General features: G+C 39.5%; 2 protein-coding genes across 12 annotated transcripts; one reads left to right on the forward strand and one right to left on the reverse strand.

The window, feature by feature from the left end:
• The first annotated feature begins 238 nt into the window (after positions 1-238).
• PNRC2 (proline rich nuclear receptor coactivator 2) lies at positions 239-4,564 on the forward strand. Of its 4 annotated transcripts, XM_027578701.2 has the most exons (4): positions 1,007-1,176; positions 1,535-1,898; positions 2,044-2,249; positions 2,517-4,564. In XM_027578701.2, the coding sequence occupies exon 4, from the start codon at positions 2,535-2,537 to the stop codon at positions 2,952-2,954; it is 420 nt and encodes a 139-aa protein (XP_027434502.1). In that variant the 5' UTR covers positions 1,007-1,176; positions 1,535-1,898; positions 2,044-2,249; positions 2,517-2,534; the 3' UTR covers positions 2,955-4,564. The 4 variants fall into 4 exon arrangements, with proteins under 4 accessions (XP_027434417.1, XP_027434502.1, XP_027434328.1 ...); XM_027578616.2 differs by lacking the exons at positions 1,007-1,176; positions 1,535-1,898 and adding an exon at positions 239-583; XM_027578527.2 differs by lacking the exon at positions 1,535-1,898.
• Positions 4,565-6,848: 2,284 nt separating this feature from the next.
• SRSF10 (serine and arginine rich splicing factor 10) lies at positions 6,849-19,128 on the reverse strand. 8 transcript variants are annotated; one of them, XM_027577586.2, is made up of 7 exons: positions 18,868-19,107; positions 17,107-17,211; positions 13,449-13,552; positions 12,014-12,176; positions 11,728-11,781; positions 11,492-11,593; positions 6,849-8,153 (listed from the first exon to the last, which is right to left on the reverse strand). In XM_027577586.2, the coding sequence occupies exons 1-7, from the start codon at positions 18,930-18,932 to the stop codon at positions 8,093-8,095; spliced, it is 654 nt and encodes a 217-aa protein (XP_027433387.1). In that variant the 5' UTR covers positions 18,933-19,107; the 3' UTR covers positions 6,849-8,092. The 8 variants fall into 8 exon arrangements, with proteins under 8 accessions (XP_027433387.1, XP_027433063.1, XP_027432981.1 ...); XM_027577262.2 differs by lacking the exon at positions 11,492-11,593 and having other exon boundaries at positions 11,728-11,778; positions 18,868-19,109; XM_027577180.2 differs by lacking the exon at positions 11,492-11,593 and having other exon boundaries at positions 18,868-19,078.
• Between the last annotated feature and the right edge of the window lie 1,000 nt (positions 19,129-20,128).

A 20,128-nucleotide genomic window follows, 5' to 3' on the forward strand; every position in this document is an offset into this window, starting at 1 on the left:
TCAACGGAACTATCGCTTTTACTACCCCTTTCCACTTAGAACTGGGCAGAAAGGGGAGTAAGGGAGCCCCCGTTCTCTCAACAAACTTTTCTTGCGCACTTACCAACGTACGAGATACTGTGCTCAGAAAAATAAAACCCGGCCTCGCCCCTCGAGGGTGTGGTGATGCGGGGGTGGGGGTGGGGGTGGGGGTGGGGGTGGGGGTGGGAGGGGGTGTGACAGATACGGACACGAGCAGTTACCAGGCGGGACGATGAAGGGCTCTAACTTAAGTTAAGGACCAGTGCGGACACAAAGGGGGAACTGACTGACTTGATCGGCGCATGTGTGGGAAACGCCTTCACAGGGGAGGCCACTTCGGAAAGTTTCGAGGCGGGGGTCGGGGACTCAAGAGGGAACCGCAGGGGAACCGCAAGCTTCGGGGGCAGCAAAGAAGTTCTCGTGACCGAGGAGAATGAGAGGAGCGTCAGGAGCAAAGTGCGCAGGGGCCAGGCCTCGGGAGGCAACTTTGTTGAGGATCTTCCGGCTGTAAAAACTGGTCACGAGGCCCAGCGAACCCACTTCGGGAACCGAGGCCGCTTCGGTAATGCCCCCGGGGGGCTGGGGACCAGTCGGGCTCTTAGGGCCGCAGGGCCCGCGCGCCGGGCGCCCAGGCTGAAGCTGGGGCCGGGAGGGCGGCTGATGTCCCTTCCAGGGCGCCGAGCGCGCGCGGGCCAGGCGGGCCCCGGGGGTCGCGGGCGCCCCCGAACCCTGCGGGGCCGGGAGCAGCGGGGCGGGCGCGTCCGCAGACCCGCGGGCTGCCGCCAGTGCCGCAGCAGTTGTTCCCGACATGCTCCTCTCGGGGGAGGATTTCAAACCCTAGGCCACAAGCTCGCCTCCCTCGCCCCGGCCGGCCCCAGCAACAGGCGGTGGCGCGCGTATCATTGGCTGGGCGGCGCGTCGGCGTGTGTTGATTGGCCGCCGTGCCTCCCGGCCCTGCTTCGGCCCTCGTCGCCACCTCCATTTTGTCGGTAGAGGCGGAAGGAGGAGGTCGGGTCGGGACGCCAAGGTGGCCAGCAGCTAGCTCATCGGTGCCCGTGGGCTTTGTTCGTTCCGTGCCTCGTCTCTCCCTGGAAGGGGAGGGAGGCTTCGACGCCGAGCAGAAGCCGCCGCCGCCGCTGTCCGAGCTTGAAGTGGGTGAGTGGCGGCGGCGCCGCGGGCGCGGCCATGTTGGCGGCCGCGCTCCCCATTGTTGGAAGGAGGCGAGGGGAGGCGAGATCTGGAAACCGGGTCGGGCGCGGGCGGCCAGGGAGCACCCGGGCCCAGGGCCGGGGTCGAGAACGGTGAGCCGCTCGGAAGCCAGGCCCCGTCGGAAGGCCCGAACTTTCTGGGCTCGCGCGGTGGATGACTCAAGGGCTGTTAAAACAAGTCTGCAAGGCCCTTACTCTTCCGAAGAGAGGGCTGATTTGTTTGGTAAACCGGTTTCTTGGGATAGTAAATGAAACCTGGAATATTTAATCCTCACTCAAAGGAGGCATTTTTTGGTATATTTTAGGTGGAAAATCGGCTTAGGTTATGGCCTGTGAAAACTTTTAAGATGCGGAAGAGTCGAGAGTTAATAACTAAAGGAGACACTTTTCATGACGTAGACGTGTTGGGAGAGGAGGCTTTTTGAAAAAGGATACGTGATGTGTCGCAAGATTGGAAAATTCGAATAAGACGTGGTCTCCTTAGGAAACTCATTTTAAATGTTTCTTGGCATGGCTGTAAGAGCTAGGCTTCCCTGGTTTGAACATTTTGGGACAAAATCAGTGTGAAACTCTGAAAACTTCCCCCGGGAAAAAGATAACTCGTTGTGGCACTTGCAGACCCCCGTCCCCCAGTTCCCGGATCGCAGGGCTGAGAAGAGTTCCTAAATGGTGACAGTTACAAGATTATTTTCTGTCTTCGTTCAGGAAGTAGCCATTCTAAACTATTTCTGTAGTGAATATATATAAACGATCACTTTTCCCCGTTTTTTTTTTTTTTTTAATTGAAGTAACGAAGTAATCTTCACTTTTCTAGCTAGGACTTCTCTCAAACTTGTGTGCTGAGGAGACTCAGATGTTGGCCTCAGCTCCTAGGCTGAACTCAGCAGATCGGCCCATGAAAACTTCTGTATTGAGACAAAGGAAAGGATCCGGCAGAAAGCAACATCTATTATCCTGGGCTTGGCAGCAAGGAAGGGGACAGGTAGTGGAAATCCTGCAATCCGAAAAGCAGACTGAAAGGTATAAAATTCATTATGGGGCAAACATCCTAAACTAATTGTTTTTATTTTTAAAGTGATTATTCAAATTTGCAGATAAGGTTTTTTAAGAAGGTAATAAAGGCTGTGCATATAATTGTGAACATACAGTGAAGTTAAAGCAGATGAATAGCAGTTTTGAGTCTTTTCGAAACGATTCTGGAGTTAGAAGTTTGGGCTACAGAACCTTAACGTTTTTAACTTTTCTTACTGGATTTTTGCTCAGTATTTTACTTCCACTACTTAACAGGTGACAAAGAAGCTGAAGATGGGTGGCGGAGAGAGGTATAACATTCCAGCCCCTCAATCAAGAAACGTTAGTAAGAACCAGCAACAGCTTAACAGACAGAAGACCAAGGATCAGAATTCCCAAATGAAGATCGTTCATAAGAAGAAAGAAAGAGGACATACTTATACTTCATCAGCAGCTGCACGGCAGGCCATGCAAAATGGGGGGAAAAACAAAAATTTCCCAAATAATCAAAACTGGAACTCTAGCTTATCAAGTCCTAGCTTACTTTTTAAGTCTCAGACTAATCAGAACTACGCTGGAGCCAAGTTTAGTGAGCCACCATCACCAAGTGTTCTTCCTAAACCACCAAGCCACTGGGTTCCAGTTTCTTTTAATCCTTCTGATAAGGAAATAATGACATTTCAACTTAAAACCTTACTTAAAGTACAGGTATAAAGTAAGATACTAATGTTTAAATTTAGTTATATTTGAGGGTAGTTGTCCATTGTTCAGACCAAATTCACTAGGGAATTTATCTGTAAAACTGCTAATTAATGTAGAAAATACAGACATCATCTTAACCTGTTTTCCCTGTTGTGTGCACTGTGTTGTAATGGTAGTATCAGTGCAACTTAAAATTAACTAAATTATTGGTAATTGTACTTGATATTGTGTTCTCAATTGAGTAACTCTTAAACCTGTCAAGTTTAGATTTGGGGAATGGTAATAAGCTTTTCCTATTGGTTGGGCAAAAATACTAATTTAAGAATATCAGTCATGGATCAGATTTACTTGTTGAAAACGAATCAATCTGATTATAAGCATCCAGTTAAAAGACATACAGGGATTGAAAAGTAGTTGAATATTTGAGTTTTAAGTCCTAGAACCACCCAAACCAGTAATACGCCAACAACCTGATGCACTGCCAAAAAGAAAATGTGAATTTTTCTTAATAGTTGCATTTTAGTAAACTGTGTGCTGGTGAATGTGGAAAGGGCACTAGGGGCTATCTAATTTAGAATGAGACCAGATACCCCAGTGGCCGTTTTCTTTCATGCAGTATCTGCCAACTAAAGCACCAAAACCATTTTTTAGAGACAGTATTTGGTGGTCACTGGGTAGCTTTCAAAATACATTTTTGTATTATAGCACTGCATAAGCTATTCTGACAGTGATCTGGTCTCAACTCATTCCCCGCAAAGCTTAAAAGTGGGGAGCTATATAATGTGAAAGTTTTAAGTACCTAGGAAAGAGCCATGTAAATATATGTAATAAACTTGTAGCATATGTAAAGTTTTGTTGGCATTTATCCTACGAAAATAGAATATTTTAGTATGAATTTGCTGAATGTAAGACCATGGACTCTGTTTTTATACTATGGCCTGATTTTAAAGGTCCAAGATAATTTGTTTTTAAAGTTTGCCCTTGTGCTAAAGTGCCAGTGTATGTATAATTGATCTGGTTGTAAACTATATTTCAAAGTAAATCATAGTGTAATAAGTTTTATATAACTGTAAAGGTTTTAAGCTGCTAAAACACTTCCTATTTTTAAGAGATGTGAAATGCAGTATGGGACTGTTTTAATTTTTCTTCCTTAAGCCCAAAGATTAACTATTAAAGGGTCCCTCCAACCTTAAAGATTCATTTTGGCTTTCAATAATTTTTGTAATCTATAACAGATATAGTTTAGCGTATGTCAGTATATATATTTTTTGTTACTAGTCACAGTGCAACCCAGGGGACCATTTATGCAAAAGATGTAATTTCTTGCATAATACCTTGTTGATACCATGTTTTACCTAAGTATAACAGCTAACCCAACAGTAAATTACAAACGTGTGTGGGCGAGTCAATTTAAAATTTCTAAGTGCCCTATTCTAATTTGGCAGCTTTTTGACATTTTAAAGCAGAATGGCCAAGTAGTATTTCTCCAAGTAAACTTAGATGAGGTAATAATATTGCTCAAGTCAAATAGTGCTATCCTAAATTCAAGTTTACATAGTACTTAATGTACATAAGTGAATTTCAAGCATGAAATTAAAATAAAATTGCTTCTCCCCCCCCAGTGGCTTATTTGTATTTTATAAAAAACTTATGACTGTCTTACTCTTAGAATGCACATAATTAACCCAACTGAAAAATGGAAGGACTGTTGGTTTTTAAGACGCAACCAATGTGCCTGATAAAAGACATTCTATCATGATCCCCCCACCCCAGCAGGTTTAACAGTAAAAGGCCACAGGATACTTTGAAAACTAAGCTTCTGATTATCAAGTCAAAGCAGGTTTAATTACCTGCCTCTCCCCACTTTTACTACATTCTAAGGGTGACTGAGGTTTGTAGAAAACAAAAGAATTCCTCAAATTGACAAGAACCCTTAATGTCCCTATATTATATATAAAAGCATAATTTCCACCAGGGGGCTTTGGGGGGAAAAAAGCACAACAAGAACCACACTTGCTAAGAGGTTCCAAATGAGAGGGGGTAGCTTCAACTTGTTCAATAGGTGGTGAACCCCAAGGCAAGGCCATTACATTATCATGCAAAGCATAGGAAATAATTTGGAGGAAATAAAAATTTGAGTCTTTTTTTTTTTCCTGTTCTATTCCCAGTGTAAGGTCTATGAACAATGCCAAGGACTGTTAAATTCTGTAACTGCACAGGAATTTCACTGGATTTAACAGTTCGCAGCCCAGGTGTGTTAGTTTTGGACTTAACACAATACATACTAGGTTTTTGGTTTGGGATTGACCCAAGTGATAAAAGTGTCCAGATTTGAGGATGGGAGTACAAAAAAGGCTTTTAACTATAATAAAGTTTTCAATAGCTAGGGATGACCTAAAGAAAAGATCAACCATCAGATCAACGTCTCATTCCTTGGAGAGCTACTAATAGTTTTGGTTAGCCTACAGGAATTTCCCAAACTATTGTACTTGTGAGAACCAACCTATCCTCTAAGGTGAAGTCAGCCAAAGCGTGAGTCTTCAGTGCTGGAATTTTAATTTGTCATCTTTCTGATGGCAGTGTATAGTATGGAATCTGGGTCCATGACCTATCCTACATTTAATTTCTGGTTAAGTTCTATTCTTCCCAAAAGCAAGCACATGGTGGAAAACTGAAGGGTTTTGGTTTTCTAGTTTCTTTAATTGCATTCTCATTGGCAATTCTCTGTAAAACAGGAGGGAGAGTACATCTCAAAAGCCTCAACACAAATGAGGAAAGCCTACCCAGCTGCAAACATGGAAGGCACAGCTATACCTAAGGGAAGAAAAAAAAAAAATAAAACCAAATTTTTTGGCTCCTAGACCAAGTTTATTTCACTCTAGCATTCAAAGAAATGGGATCTACAAAAATCTAGACACAAAGGCCTTTTTTCACTTCTTTACAAACTACTCTGTCAGTTATCAATGAAAGGAATTTTTACATGCCTTGCTTTTTATTCCAAATAAGAGAGTCCCGACTTCCAATAGGGTGAAACAACTGTTAGGGATACATAGAAACACAAATGCAATAAACATAACCAACACTGTTGGAGGAGAGGGGCAGAGGAAAAAAACCCAAGAGAAGGAAACTTTTCTCTAGCAACTACCTCCATCTTATAGATGTCAATAGTTGAATGAAAATAGGCTGCTTACTTCATTTATCAATGAAAACGTTTACTCCTAAAAAGCTCTGACCTTCTGGTAGAAATGCTGTTAAGATTATTCCTCAGCTATCACTGTACTGTCTTAAGTCATAGCCTCCCTTTTTCAAAGTATCTCAGGATTTTGTAAACAAGAATATGGCCAAAATGCAATACAAGGAGATTGAAATTTGGAAAGCCAGGATGGAGAGCCTGAGTCGCAATAGCTGTGAGATCTTGATTTCTATTTAACCTCTTTTTCATCCAGAAAGATTACAAACAAAATACTTTCTGGTATTAAGTTTTTCTTAAGTCTATTAAATCTTCCTGCGTCGTGAATTGTCCATTACTTCTGTTATAAAAAATTTCCCATTTGATTTAAAAAAAAGGCACAAAACAGTAAAAAGGAACCACCAAATGAAAAAACCATGAACTCTAACCTGGATCTGCCACTTATTTGCTGTTGATCTTAGGCAGGTTTGAAAAAATTTTTTTAATCAAACGGGGGTAAAAATGCCTCCATTTCGTATCTCCCATAGTTATGCGTATTCTGCAATATTTTCAACATTTTTTTATAAAGGCTTAAACACTTCTGTATTTTTAAATGAATAACTTTACACAAAAAGCTTAAAATGTGTGGCAGAAATAGGACAAAAATCAAATGTGAGTGATGGAAGAGTCAACATATAAACTTCATATCCTAATAAGGAACTAAGGAATCCAAAACATTTTCGTGATACTATAAAAGTTATTTATTCACTATACACAGAACATGTCCCCTATAAAATGTACATGTAAATCACTAAAAAGTATAATCTGGTGAACATTTTCTCAATTACAGAACATACTAAATCAGTTGGGATAACAGCTCTCTGTCTGCCTCAAAATAATCTAATTATAGCACCCAGAGTCTCCTTTATATCTAATGCAAAGTTAAATACTTATTTTGGGGATTATTTCCTAATATGTGTTTGAGGAGGCAGAGTTAACAATTTAATATAACTCTAGTATATTACAGTCACTGCACAATAAATCAGTTTATTACAGATTAAAACATTTTTTCATTATTTGTATTAATGGGATGCAAACAGAAATACTGGATACTTTTAAATGGCAGATAATCACAAAATTATCTTTGATAGTATTCTGGGTTTTATAATTACATTAAGATATGAATGGTGTAAAACAGTTACGAATACACCTCAAAACAATGAGGCCATACTGTAATGATTCACTAGATTGTGCTCAGTAGACATTTATTAAATAAGTGAATTTTCTCCCCAATTACCCAGTACAATTTTTGCCCACAGTAAGGGCTCAGTAAATAAATGTTTGCTGAATATACTGACTTAGGACAGAGGTGAGACAAGATGGACCCTCTTAGCTAGATGTCAAGTATTATAATTGGAATTTACCTGGGAAAGAGAACATAAGGAAGATGTAAACTGCACATGGCATACAAGTAAATAAACTCAGATGCCAACAAAGCAAATCGTTAAGCAGAAAAACACTGGCACTGGAATAAACAAAGGCAAGATTTGCCAATAGCAAAAATGGAACTGATTTTAAGAGATAACCAAGAAAAAGTTTATATTGGACCATACCTTTTCTCACCCAATTCAGTTTGAGACAGACCAATAGAGGCACTGTAAGAGACTATGGCTGTCTTCCTTGATATTCAGACATCCTAGTTTCCATTCATTTATTATGGACCTGTTACCCATGAATCAATATAAACCTATTCAGATTTAGGGATTAGTTTCCACAAGTACAAAGTTGAATTTCCTTTTATTTGTCCTAAAATGCTTACTTTCAAACTTGAAGGGACTTCAATTATTCCATGTAGTTTCGATAACATTCTTTTATCTTTTCAGACCAGAGTCAAAATATTCGTACAGTATTCATACTGCAGCACCTTCCACCCACCCTTTGGTCGCTTGAACTGCCCTTCTTTGGTTCTTTTTCCGCTTTCTCAGATCTTTCTTGAAGTGTAGTAAGCAGAACTGTACTGGGTATTCCAGCTGCAGTTTGGTCTTAAATAAAAGAAGGATGTTTGTCAGTTTGGTTTTCTTTATTCTTCTCTGTGGTATACAGGATTTTGTTAGTTGAACTGGATGTAGCAGCTTACTGGGCCAAATTTTCAAGAAAATAGTACAATAGTTCCCAGGTCTTTTCCCTGGGTTGTAAACTTAACAGCTCATACTCTATGTAGCACCTTTCCTTTCTCACTGAAGCATTATCTGTCATTTTTCTTCTTGCTTATTTGGCTTCAAAACAAAACAAAACAAAATGCAGAGATCTTAAGTAAAAAGAGAGGTGAAGTGTCAGTCCTCACTTGAGTCTTCAAATGATCTACTCTAATATTGCCAACAGTGCCAGACACATAGTAGATACTCCCTAATTGTGAACTATGCAGCCCAAAATTAAAGCACTGTGTAAGGATCCTCATCAAGTATGAGTAGGATCCTAACTATCACGGGTTCAACTATAATTTAGTCCTTTTGAAGCTGTTAGGTATGTCACTTTAGAAGTAACCTATAAAGTTCTCAAGGAATAGGGTGAGTCATATTAAGTGACATAAATAAAAATGAAATCATCAGGCCTTCTGTTTCTACACAAAGACTGAGAACAATTTCAATGGGCTATCTCCTCAATCTACTTTCCTCAAATTATAGTCCATTAAAAGAAAAAAATCACTAAGGACCAGGCCTGGGCTCAAATCTTAGATCTGCCTTTTATAGCCTTTTCTTTGTATCTCCATTTCCTTATCTGTGATATGGGGTAAACCAAAGTATCTTTCTCCTAGGGTTTTGTGAAAAGTAAATGAGTTAACACATCAAGTTTTAGGACTGTGTCTGGCACATCATAAATACTCAGGAAGTATTAGCTATAATCGTTGCCATTATAAAGTAGCTAGAACGCAAACCATAAAATACCTAAACCAGTTCCCCAAAGTGGTTATCACTTAATATATTATATTAACTGCTCACTGACATTCAATGAAAAAGTATTTTAAATCAAGCCATAAATATAAGGCCCAATGCATCTTGTTTAGGACAGGAAGAGCAGAATTATTGGTCCATCCAATAATGAAAATATAAATTTACAATTAGCTGACTCAAATTTCATTTTAATACTTACTTAATACTACCAATAATCTCTATGTTATTTAACCCAAGGGGCTTAATAAGCAATCATGAAACAACTTTGACATTACATAAGGAATTTTTAAGTAGTATATAAAAGATGTACCTTTCTGGCAAGTTCTATCACCTCCAAAGAAAAATTAGTTGTGCCTAGTGCAACACTCATTAAAAATATTCCTAAATCTACAAAGAATTGTTTCCATTGTTATTTTAGAATCTCATTCAAAACTATAATAATTCCAGTTAATCATTATTTCCTTCATTTTGTTTTTATTATAGCATGTTTGCTTAATTTACAGCAAGCAGAAAATAAGCTGGGTCTTGTTTTGATCCAAACATTGATGTTTTAAAGGTTGTACACAATATTTGTTAAAAAGAACATATAAAAATACCTTTTTAGAAGCTTCTATAAGAAAGAAAATACAAAGTTTAACCCCACAACTTTCCTCTTTGCTAGAACTGCAAACTACTGCTACAGTTTTAAATAGACTTTTTGTTGTTTAAACTATACATCCAGGAAAATCTAAAAAATTAAAGAAACGTGCATATAAATGATTGCATAGCAGAACATGAACATTAACTGCAAACAGTAAAGAAATGAAAGTTAGAAATACTATCAAATATACAAAGGTTCTAGAATCAATCCTTTAAACACATTCCACAAACAGTATTTAAAAACCATCTTTTGTTCTTTACAGGCAAGGCCTACTAAAACCAAAATTGAAAAAAAGTAATCCTCTAAAAGGAATCGTTTCCCCACAATATTTCTTACTTATACCTGCAAGCAAGCAATCTAAAAATTTTAAAGATGCTAGCTTTTATTCTGAAATGAGATTGGACATTTCCCTTTTATTGCTCCCCCCAAACGATCTCTCAGAGAAATGCTAGAAATTATAAATGGTTAGGGTCTTGTTTTCTTTTTTAGTCAGGTACTGCCAGGTACTATACATTGATAATCAAACTCAGAGATGTGACTCTTAATTAATTCTTTTTCCAAAATATTTTAAATTTCATGGCACCACAGAATCACCTAGAATTGGGAGTGTTCTCTTTCAACTTGCCTCACATGAAATAAGCTGAGGTGTGAAGAACAAGCCTCCTTCATAAAGTGGTAGGCAAATTTTGATACAAATGCACAGACCGAGTGCTACAAGCATCAAAATTCAGTTCTTTTACACTATGCATATGCATAAACAAAATCTACTTTGAAACAATTTACTTGCTGCTTTTTAACAGCAGTAAGAAAACTAAGCAATGTGACCAACAATGCTCCTTAAAGTTGAGAGTAACTACATGAGAGCATTTTTTTCCCCCCTTAAAATTATTTCTGCCATCATTGACCTGCTCAAATTTTAAGGTGAGTTCTTCTGATGTTTATATGTTCCAAATCTTCAAAGAAACCAGAAAAAAGCAGTGAAGGCTCCATGTTTCAGTCAAAAACTCAATCTTCCCCCAAATCCCACTTAACCCAGTTGGCATCATTCCCCAAGACAGTGGGGTTAACAAAAGAACTATTCCACACTCTGTTATAAATTAACTATTATCACGGGCCTAGACATCTTAACAAGACAAAAAGGTCCACCCTGAACCTAAATGTGTCTGATCAGTCAGTGTTGTACTGTGGCTACAACTTCACTTTTGTATCATTCTATCTTATTAGCAAGCTACATTTCTAGGTTAACAGTTCTACCAAATATGGATATGAAAGTTTATTTTTAATAAGACAATGTTGCAAATTATGGTCAACCAACATCTTTTCACCAATACTTCAAGCATAAAAAATGAGAATCTTTACAAAAATATACAGAGACACCACAAATTGGTAGCTGCCCGTAACATTAAACAAACTGGACTCTTAAGAGTGGCTTCTCAACAGCATATCATTTTAATTATAACCATTTGCCTGGTACAGGGAAAACTGACAAGTGTTTTTTAAGCATCATTGCAACATTGTATTCCTGATAATTTAAGTAAACCAAACTATGAGTAAATGAATGATACATGCCTAAAAATATCAAGGTTTATACTATCAGTGGCCACTGGACTTAGGACTAGTCCAAGACCTTGATCTAGATTTTGACCTAGACCTAGATTGTGATCTTGACTGAGATTTGGATCTAGGTGGTTCTTTTTTCCTTGATTCCTTTTCATATCTTGAGCCAGACTTATAATGTGTTTTGGAATCTGTTTTAGAGGTGCCTCTAGTTTTGGTGTGAGATGCAGACCTAGAACGTGATTTAGCCTTCATTTCTTTCTTGGGCTGGGACTTGGACCGTGATCTTGAATTGGATTTAGATCTTGAAAAAGATCGATTTCGGTGTTTGAATCTTTCAAAACAGAGGAGAGATACAATTAGAGTAAAAATTAAGATTCTATATTAATCAAATTTGTTATTTTTAGAGCAAAAGTTCACTCTGAAATTGAAAAACATATAAGTCTTTTTCAAAGCAAAGTTATTTACCTATCATTGTCGGAATGGCTTCTGCTACGCCGTGGTCTTCCAGCCGGTCTACTGCTAAAAAGTACATCAGAAAGAGCAAACAGTGACAAATGTCTATTTACAGTCTTCTAAAGTTTCTAATTAAAAAAAGTGAGCCATAATGCTTTTTAAATGAAGCACTAAAATATTTTTAGTTTCAATGAAGCATACAATGTATGTAATTAAAGTGTACAAAAAGATAAAAAAATTAAAAGCTAACAAACATAAATCTTTTCTGACAGATGACTGTACTACACATCACACTTACTTTCTAGGACTATAAGATCTTCTATAGTTGTAATCAAAGGACCGGCTTCTTGATCTTCTTCTTTCATAACTCCGGCTTCTAGAACGTCTGTATCTGTCATAATCATCATAGCGTGAAGAGCTGTATACATTCCTCCCTTCCTTGGCTTTCATTTGATTTGGAGCTAATGAAATACACAGAACAGAAATATTTAAAAACATCAAAACCCACTATTTTAAGTCTTCAAATTATAAGAAAAATTTCTGTATTCTTTCCCCTTATATCCCCAAATTGTGTCAAGGTTAATTGTCACTATTAATCTTGGAAAAGGTATTTGTTTTTGAGGATGTCTACCAGAATACCATTTTATGTTAAAAATGATACTCTCAATTATCTTCCCAAATATTTTTTTCAGAGACCTTTTCACCATCTAGCTTGCTGTCCAAAAATAAGCCAACTACTTCAACATTAAGAAAATTTACCACATTAAGATTTCCAAATTAAAATATGAATGAACCATATGATAACTTGGAATTACTCTGCTTGGTTTTCATTTACTAGGAACACAATTAACAATGACAAAACACTTAACTGGTAGCCTACGAACAATGTTTTAGTATCAAAATGCAGTGATATATGGTTATATACGGGTCTGAGAGAGCACAACAGAAGTGGAAAAGAGCACTTATTGGATGCCTTAGACATACCAGCATCTCTGGACAGTCCTCAATTCCTGTTATCTCATTCGATTCTATGAAGCAGATACTGGAAGTGTACGTGTTTATATAAATACCACAGCAAATATCCAAGAACCCATCACCCAACCCAAGAACCAGAGAATTACTGGTAGCTAGTGTCTACCTCTATGCTCCTCCTCTCTTCAGCAGCTATTTTCACCCCTTTTAGTATCTTGCCCAAGGTAACAAAATGGTTGAGCCCAAATTCAAACCCAGGTCTACCCGACTCCAAAGCTTGTACTCCTGCCTCATTAGCGGCTAACACCTGGTGCTTGCCTGCATAATAAAAACCACAGACTAATATAAAACTGATTCTAGGTTTCACCTATAATCCTTCTCAGTTTAATTCTATCTGTTCATTTCCACAGCCAAGCACCCAAATACCCAATTATATCTTGAAGATCTCTCTATGAAGAGAAATGGCTGAAAAGACCCAATACTTTCCAAATTATTTCCCTTTTAATTCCACCCCAGTATATTAAACATGCCACAGCAGACAGTATCGATCCACTTTCTTAAAAAGTCCAACACATTTCAGGCATTCTAATCTTCACATTCTACGTTTTTGCAAAGCATGTGAGATACTCTATCTTTTCAAAAACTCTTTTTAGATTTTGAACAGATAGACAAATTGCAAATACTTCCAAAAAGAGGTATGAAAGCACTGTTTAAAAATGACGTATTATACATACATAGATACTAAGCATAAGGGTACTTACTCTTTCGATCCCCCTGTGCAAACTGTATTTCAATTTGGCGTCCACAAATCCACTTTCTGTCCAAATTATGTAAAGCGTCTTCGGCATCACGGACATCCTCAAATGTGCTAAATGTTAAGGGGCTTGGGAAGTTTTGCATACTTTGATAATGAATGAACGTTCAGTTGGAAGTCTGGAACAATTCACAATCTCTCAGTATTATTCTAGAAAATCATCCAGACCTCATTTACTTAGGTTGGTTGATTCAGCTATAGACACTTCACAGCATTAAATCACTTGTGATTTCCTCAGCATACATTTGAAAAAACATGTGATTACATATTATAAAGTTATTAAAATAAGATCTGTTATAGCTGAACTACCAAGTAATCCTATCAAAAATTTTTCCTGAGTTTGAAGTTTTACAAAACAAAGAAAAACAAATGTCAGTTCTATGTTGTATACTAAAACAAAAATTTCTTAAAACCAAAACTGTTTTTCATATTTTTGTTTCAAAGGAAAAAAAGAAAATGCCAATAGTTCTTGTGTAAGCAAGCAGAATATACCTTACCTTACAAGAGATAAAGCATTAACTTCAAATTTATTTTGCTGTTTTTTTCCGATATACCTAACACTTTTATTTCATGTAGTTGTCTTCCTTTTACCATACAGGGAAGACTGGTATGCTACCCACTTGAGGATATCAAGACAGAATCAAGCAATAAATACTGAAGATATCACTATACCAAAAGCGTATTACACCCATGCACAGACTATAAAAGCATGCGGTCAAAAAATAACAGACCATTTCTAAATATTCCTGGACTGGAAAGCCCTAACCTAATACTAAACATTCAGCTCCCTGCAAAGAAGTGGGTCTGGGACTGGTTTTTCAACTTGAGAATTTCAAGATAACATTTATAAACCTGACACAGAAACTGCTGGTATTGGTTTTTGATTGGAGAGGCTGTTGCCTTGCCTGCCCTCTTCTCTCATGGTCAGCATAATACTATGAGAACTCTTGGCTTTACAAAGTTACTCTGCCCAAATTTAGCTCCTTTCCTAAACCCACCATTCTGATGGAAGCCAAGCAAATATTCAGAGCAGTGTTTGATATAAAAGCTTTGGAAAGGGAACTGGGTTAAGTTTGGGTGTAGATTTTCATTCTATCCTAAAAATCACTCTTCTAACTTGCCCATTTATATTTCTCAAATTTGAGAGACAAGAGTGCCGATCTTGAGCTGATTAAACAACACCCCTGAAGAGAGACACTCCCTTTAAGACTGATACTACCGTTTATTCCAGATATTAAAAAGTCTGCCTCACCAGATTTCCTATATTTTGTTTTGAAAGGAATTACGGACCATAGCAAGTTCCTAGCTCTCTCTTCCTGAACCTATTATGTGTATGTTAATGAAAGACAGGTTTCCCCAGGTCCTAAATCATGGGGCTTTCAACATGAAAAGGCAAAGGTTGATAGGGAGTTTAGAACCTTGAGTGCTATAAACTCAACACCCCTCAAGGTTAATGTAGTTGGGCTCTAAAATATTAAAAAAAAAGTTCACTTAATGGGTATACTACTTACTATGCCAAGAGGCAAAATATAATTTACTTTTTAGAGGATTAAAACTAGAAGGTATAAAAATTATTGAGATTAACTCATTCTCTGGATCTACCTTCAAAAACAGAATCCTGGGCTGGATGAACCATGGCAAAGTTCTATACATGTTAAGAGAAGGCTAATTGGGAACAGGGTCAAATATCACTCAGATGCTAGTTATGGAGAAATTCGTAATCGGGATCTCTGCAAAATCCTGAGACCTACTTCCTTTTAACTATTTTAAGACCATAGAAAGACTATATATATAAGAAGTATATGATCTCTTTTAGATGACGACTCTCTTCTGGCCCAACTATCACATACTCTTGAGTCAAACTACTGTTGATCTTGATTCCCAGGCCACCCCAAACCAGTAAAATCAGGTCAACATTGTAAGCCGGAAAGCATCGCCTTTTTTTTTTTTTTTAAACCAAGCCATCTATTGCTCTTATTCTGTTACAGAGCTTTGCAACCAATTCCCCCAACTGTCCTTGATCACTAGTTTTGCTGAAGTAGCAGCTTGCAACATTTCCCCTAAGTCTCACTAGGACCCCTGCTAAGTTTCAAGAGACCCACTGAATTTAAGCAGTAACAATTTTTCCTAGGGCGACGCCAACAGCCCAAACCTTTGCTGTCTCACTGAAGTAGTAATGTCACCTAAAACTCTGGGTCAGGAAATGACTTCCCGTAGATCTTGATTGGGTACCCATACAAGGGATAAGGCCTTCTGCAACCTACTCAGGGCTAACTAATGGTATGTGCTAAAGCAGTGCAGGACCAGCAGGCTTCACAAAGCTAAGTTTAGAAGTCTGGAGTTATGTGTGTGGCCACCCCCCACAGCCACTTTAAAATCTATAAACAGGTAGTATCTCCAGTGGATTTGACCTTACAAGACCACCAGAGTTGTTTCTAAGTAGTTCTCAGTGCTAGCACCTGTCCCCCCTTTAAGCACGGCTCTGTGGAGTCAGCTTGACCCCAGAACCTCATGCTACTCCAAAGAGCACTGCCTACTACCTATGGGATCTGACCATCTGGTCCAAAACAGAAATATGCTGAGTTTAAATTTAACAACATTATAATCCTGGTACACTTTAACTTGACAAGCTAAGAGAGAGTGCATTTATACAAGACCACAATCACAACATCAAAGGCCCACATAAATTAAGTTACAGGTTTTGTCACTAGACCAAACCAGAATAGTTTTGAAAATTAACTGCTTACAAAACATTAAAAAAAAAAAAAAAAAGGAAAATAGTTATTCTGTAGGATACATCAGGTATGACTCCTTTAATCTTGGCCATCATTCAACTTCATCTTGACCTTTAACTCTTTAAGTGCTTGTCAGAAGGACTTGTCATGAGATGCTTGGCCAAATATGACAGATGGCTTTATCTTTAACTTTGAAAAACAACCTTTTCCCCCTTTTGTAGATAAAGCGAGGCTTTGTCTCCCATTAGGCTTGTCCTTCTTCCAGCTTTTCTTTATTTTTTCTTTTCCCAAACTCTCCCTTCTCTTCAAGCCTGATCCTTAAGAGGTCTTTGGCTTGTCTACTTGCCTTAAGTGTTGAACTCTACTCTAAAGGTTCTTTCATGCTTTCTCTCTGGGGTCGCCATAACTGTACAGCTTTACATTCTCTGAGGTAACAACAGAGGACAGCAAATTAGGGGACAATATTAAAGAAGTTTACCTCATTGTTATACAATTTGTTTTTGATCAAGTGATTCAAATTAACAGACAATACCAAACTTTAATTGCTAAGCACAAGAACATATTAACTTTTAATTTGACTTACATTAAGTGGTAGCAACCAGAGTGTATTCAAATTTAAATCACATTTTATAATCATTGATTTGAGTTTCAGCAGCATGAATGGGAATTTAAATATTTTACTATTTTTGGATTAACTTTAAGAAATAGTTAAGAGCAATGTGTGAGTCAGAATTAATTTTCAAAAATTTGAAGACATTAAACATTTATTAGAGGACAAAAGTAAACTACTTTTTAGATGTTACCTCTTACATAAACTTGAATTTCAAACTTCAACACCCCTCACTAATCAGCCATCTGAAGAAAGGATATTGAACATAAGCAAATCCTCTTGGACGGCGCGTGTAGAAATCAAGTGGAACATACACATCAACTATGGGACCATAACGACCAAATTCTCTTCGTAAATCTTCGGACCTAAAACATCATAAAAAGACCCCCAATTTTTATGTTCACTTCTTTCAAAATAATTTCTTTGTAAGAAATAGGTATCTTTCTGTAATCTATCAATTAATGAAAGGGACTGTGTATCCCTGGGTGACCTGAAACAGACAAGCTTTCTAAATCTCAACATCAAGAGCCAACTGTAAGAACATACGAAAAATGTGCCGGCAATCTATCTTTTTGAAAAAGGAACGCTAAGATCCAAGATTTTTGGAAGATAATGCAATTTGTAATAAAAATTATTACTATTTTACATTAACAACAGGAAAAGACATCTAAGGAAACTTGGTCATAAATTTATCTATTGTTTCTAACCACACCTTTAATTTTTCATAAAAGGCATGGTATCATTAGGTTCCATATAATAAGTATTACTAATGTTTTGCTTTTATAGTATCAAACCAAGATTAGTACTCTGAAAAATACCTAGCACTTTCATCCTAAAATTTTAGCGACAGCGTTAAGACACTTAGGAGGTAAAGGTTTGAAAAATAGAAGTCACAAATATATGTAACTCCTTAAATAATAAAAAGTCAAAGTGACAAGGGAAAAATTTTCTAGATGTTTACTTTCCTACTTATAGTTAGGACGGAAAAGTGTAAATAACACAAGGCTACAAAAATAAATTTCACTTTTGGGGGGTTAAAGTGATTGTGAAACGTAACGTCTCTCCCTAGTGATACCATCTCTTCCAAAAAATTCTGACGGCAACTACAAGCAATTAAGGCAATTGGTGAGAACAAAGGCAAGGTCTGGATTAATCAATTTAGCCTATCAACATCCAAATGGTAGAGAATTCCTAAACCTCACTTCTGAAAGGGTGACCAGTTATTTCCGGGAAATGGGAAGAACTAGTTCGCACCGTCTAACTGGAATAATTTTATCTTTCAATTTTCGACATTCCCTCTCTCCAAACATCTCCAACATTTTTTTTTAAAGATTTTTTAAATTATTTCTTTGAGACACAGCGAAAGCGGGAACACAAATAGGGGGAATGGGAGAGGGAGAAGCAGGCCTCCCGCTGAGGAGGGAGCCCGATGCGGGGCTCGATCGCAAGACGCTGGGATCATGACCTGAGCCGAAGGCAGACGCTTAACGACTGAGCCACCCAGGCGCCCCAAACATCTCCTCCAACATTTTAAAAATCAGAACTATAACACGACAAAAAAGGGTTGCGAATGTTTTGCCATACACGCCCCTCCCCCGATCCCGTTATTTCCCTGCAATTTAACTACCAAAACCAAAAAAAATCTCGGGGCCAAGGGGGCGTGTACCCCAAAGAACGTGAACTTCAAATCAATGGGGAGCGGATGTTCGGCCGCGGCGGGGGTTGGACTTGCCGAGAGGAAGCGGGGAGGAAGGGGCTCCGAGGTGCGGAGGGGGAGGGGGGCCGAAACCCCGCCACGCGGCCCGCGTTCCCCGCGGCGGCCTGCGAGAACCAGGGGAGCCGCCCTCGCTCCCACGCGGCGGTTGAGCCGGCGGCGCGGCCTAGCTGGGGCCCGAAAGCCCGCGCGGGACCCGCCATCTTCGCCTTCCCCTCCCCCGGCCCAGCGCGCCGCCGCCGCACGGGTCCTCCCCAAGCGCCTGCGGCCTCCCCGGGCAGACCTGGAGTCCCTCCTCTGTACACACCTGGTGTCGTCGGCCACGTTCCTTACGAACAGAGACGTGTTGGGGGGGCGCAGGTATCGGGACATGACGGCAACGTGAGTCTCGGCAGAGGTACTAACGGGCTCAGTAAACCGTCCGCGGATCCGGTGGCGGAGCCTCAGACACTCAGCCAGACGGCTCCGCTACGAAACCGCCTCTTCTCGCGAGACTTCACTCCCGCCTCCACCCCCTCCTACCTGGGCTCAACGCCGGGACCGGCAACGGTTCTTTCCCGCGAGATCACCGGGCGTGCGCCTGCGCAGGCGGGCGGCTGGGCTACGTGCCGCAGCCTCGGTCTCATTCATTGGCTTCTTGCGCGGCCTCTTCCCCCTCCCCCAAGCCCGCTCTTTCTTTCTTTAGTGCTTTATTTTCCCGCCCTTTTGTGCCTTGCGCCGGTTTTCCCCTACCTCCCCCTCCAAGACAGGAAACAGACGTTTTAACCCCTACGCCAAAATTTACAGTTATTGCTAACCAGAGTTTTAAACATTAGAAATCTGAGAGACCGCCGTACGGCTTCCTGTCTCGTCCAACTTATGCCCTGGCTTTTGTTAGATCGCTGACTAGCAAGGGAAGAATTTACATCCTCTCTCTTATTGGGTGTGAAAGGGAGGGAGGCATGTGTCCTTGCAGAAGGGTGGGCCAGCCTCCCCAGGGCTTTCTGCACGTCGTGGGAGCACTCCCTGAGGACCCGTGTCGGGGCTGCCCGTGCTCACACCCTTCTTGGTCATTTTCTCCACCAGTCCATCCTATTTCCTCCTGATTAAAGGCCGCTCTCAACCTTTTGATTGGAACCCAGACCTCACATCTTAGTCTCCATAGTCATCCACAGGTATTCTTTGTTGCTAACGGTCCAACTTTTGGGTCTCAGAACCCTTTAACTCTCTTACAAATTATGGAAGACGCCACAGAGTTCTGCTTACGTGGGTTATAGCTGTTAATATTTGCTGAACCAGAATTTAAAATGAAGAAAGTTTTAGGTCGTAATAACACACAAACACACATTCCACTGTCCATCACACATCATGTAGCCTCTGGGAAGCTCCACTCTATTTGTGAGAGACAGCGCATGAAAAAGGCAAATCATGTTTACCGTAATTTTGACCCCTTGAAAGGGTCCTAGGGACCCTTACCAGACCACAGATTAAGAATCATTCCCTGCTCTATCAGATTCAACTTTTGGAGATGAGGGATCACCTATTAAAATGTCTCTGGCATGTAGCACAATGCCAAGCAGGTAGCAGGG

The sequence above is a fragment of the Zalophus californianus genome, chromosome 4 (genome assembly GCF_009762305.2).
Source record: "Zalophus californianus isolate mZalCal1 chromosome 4, mZalCal1.pri.v2, whole genome shotgun sequence".
Lineage (NCBI taxonomy): Eukaryota > Metazoa > Chordata > Mammalia > Carnivora > Otariidae > Zalophus > Zalophus californianus.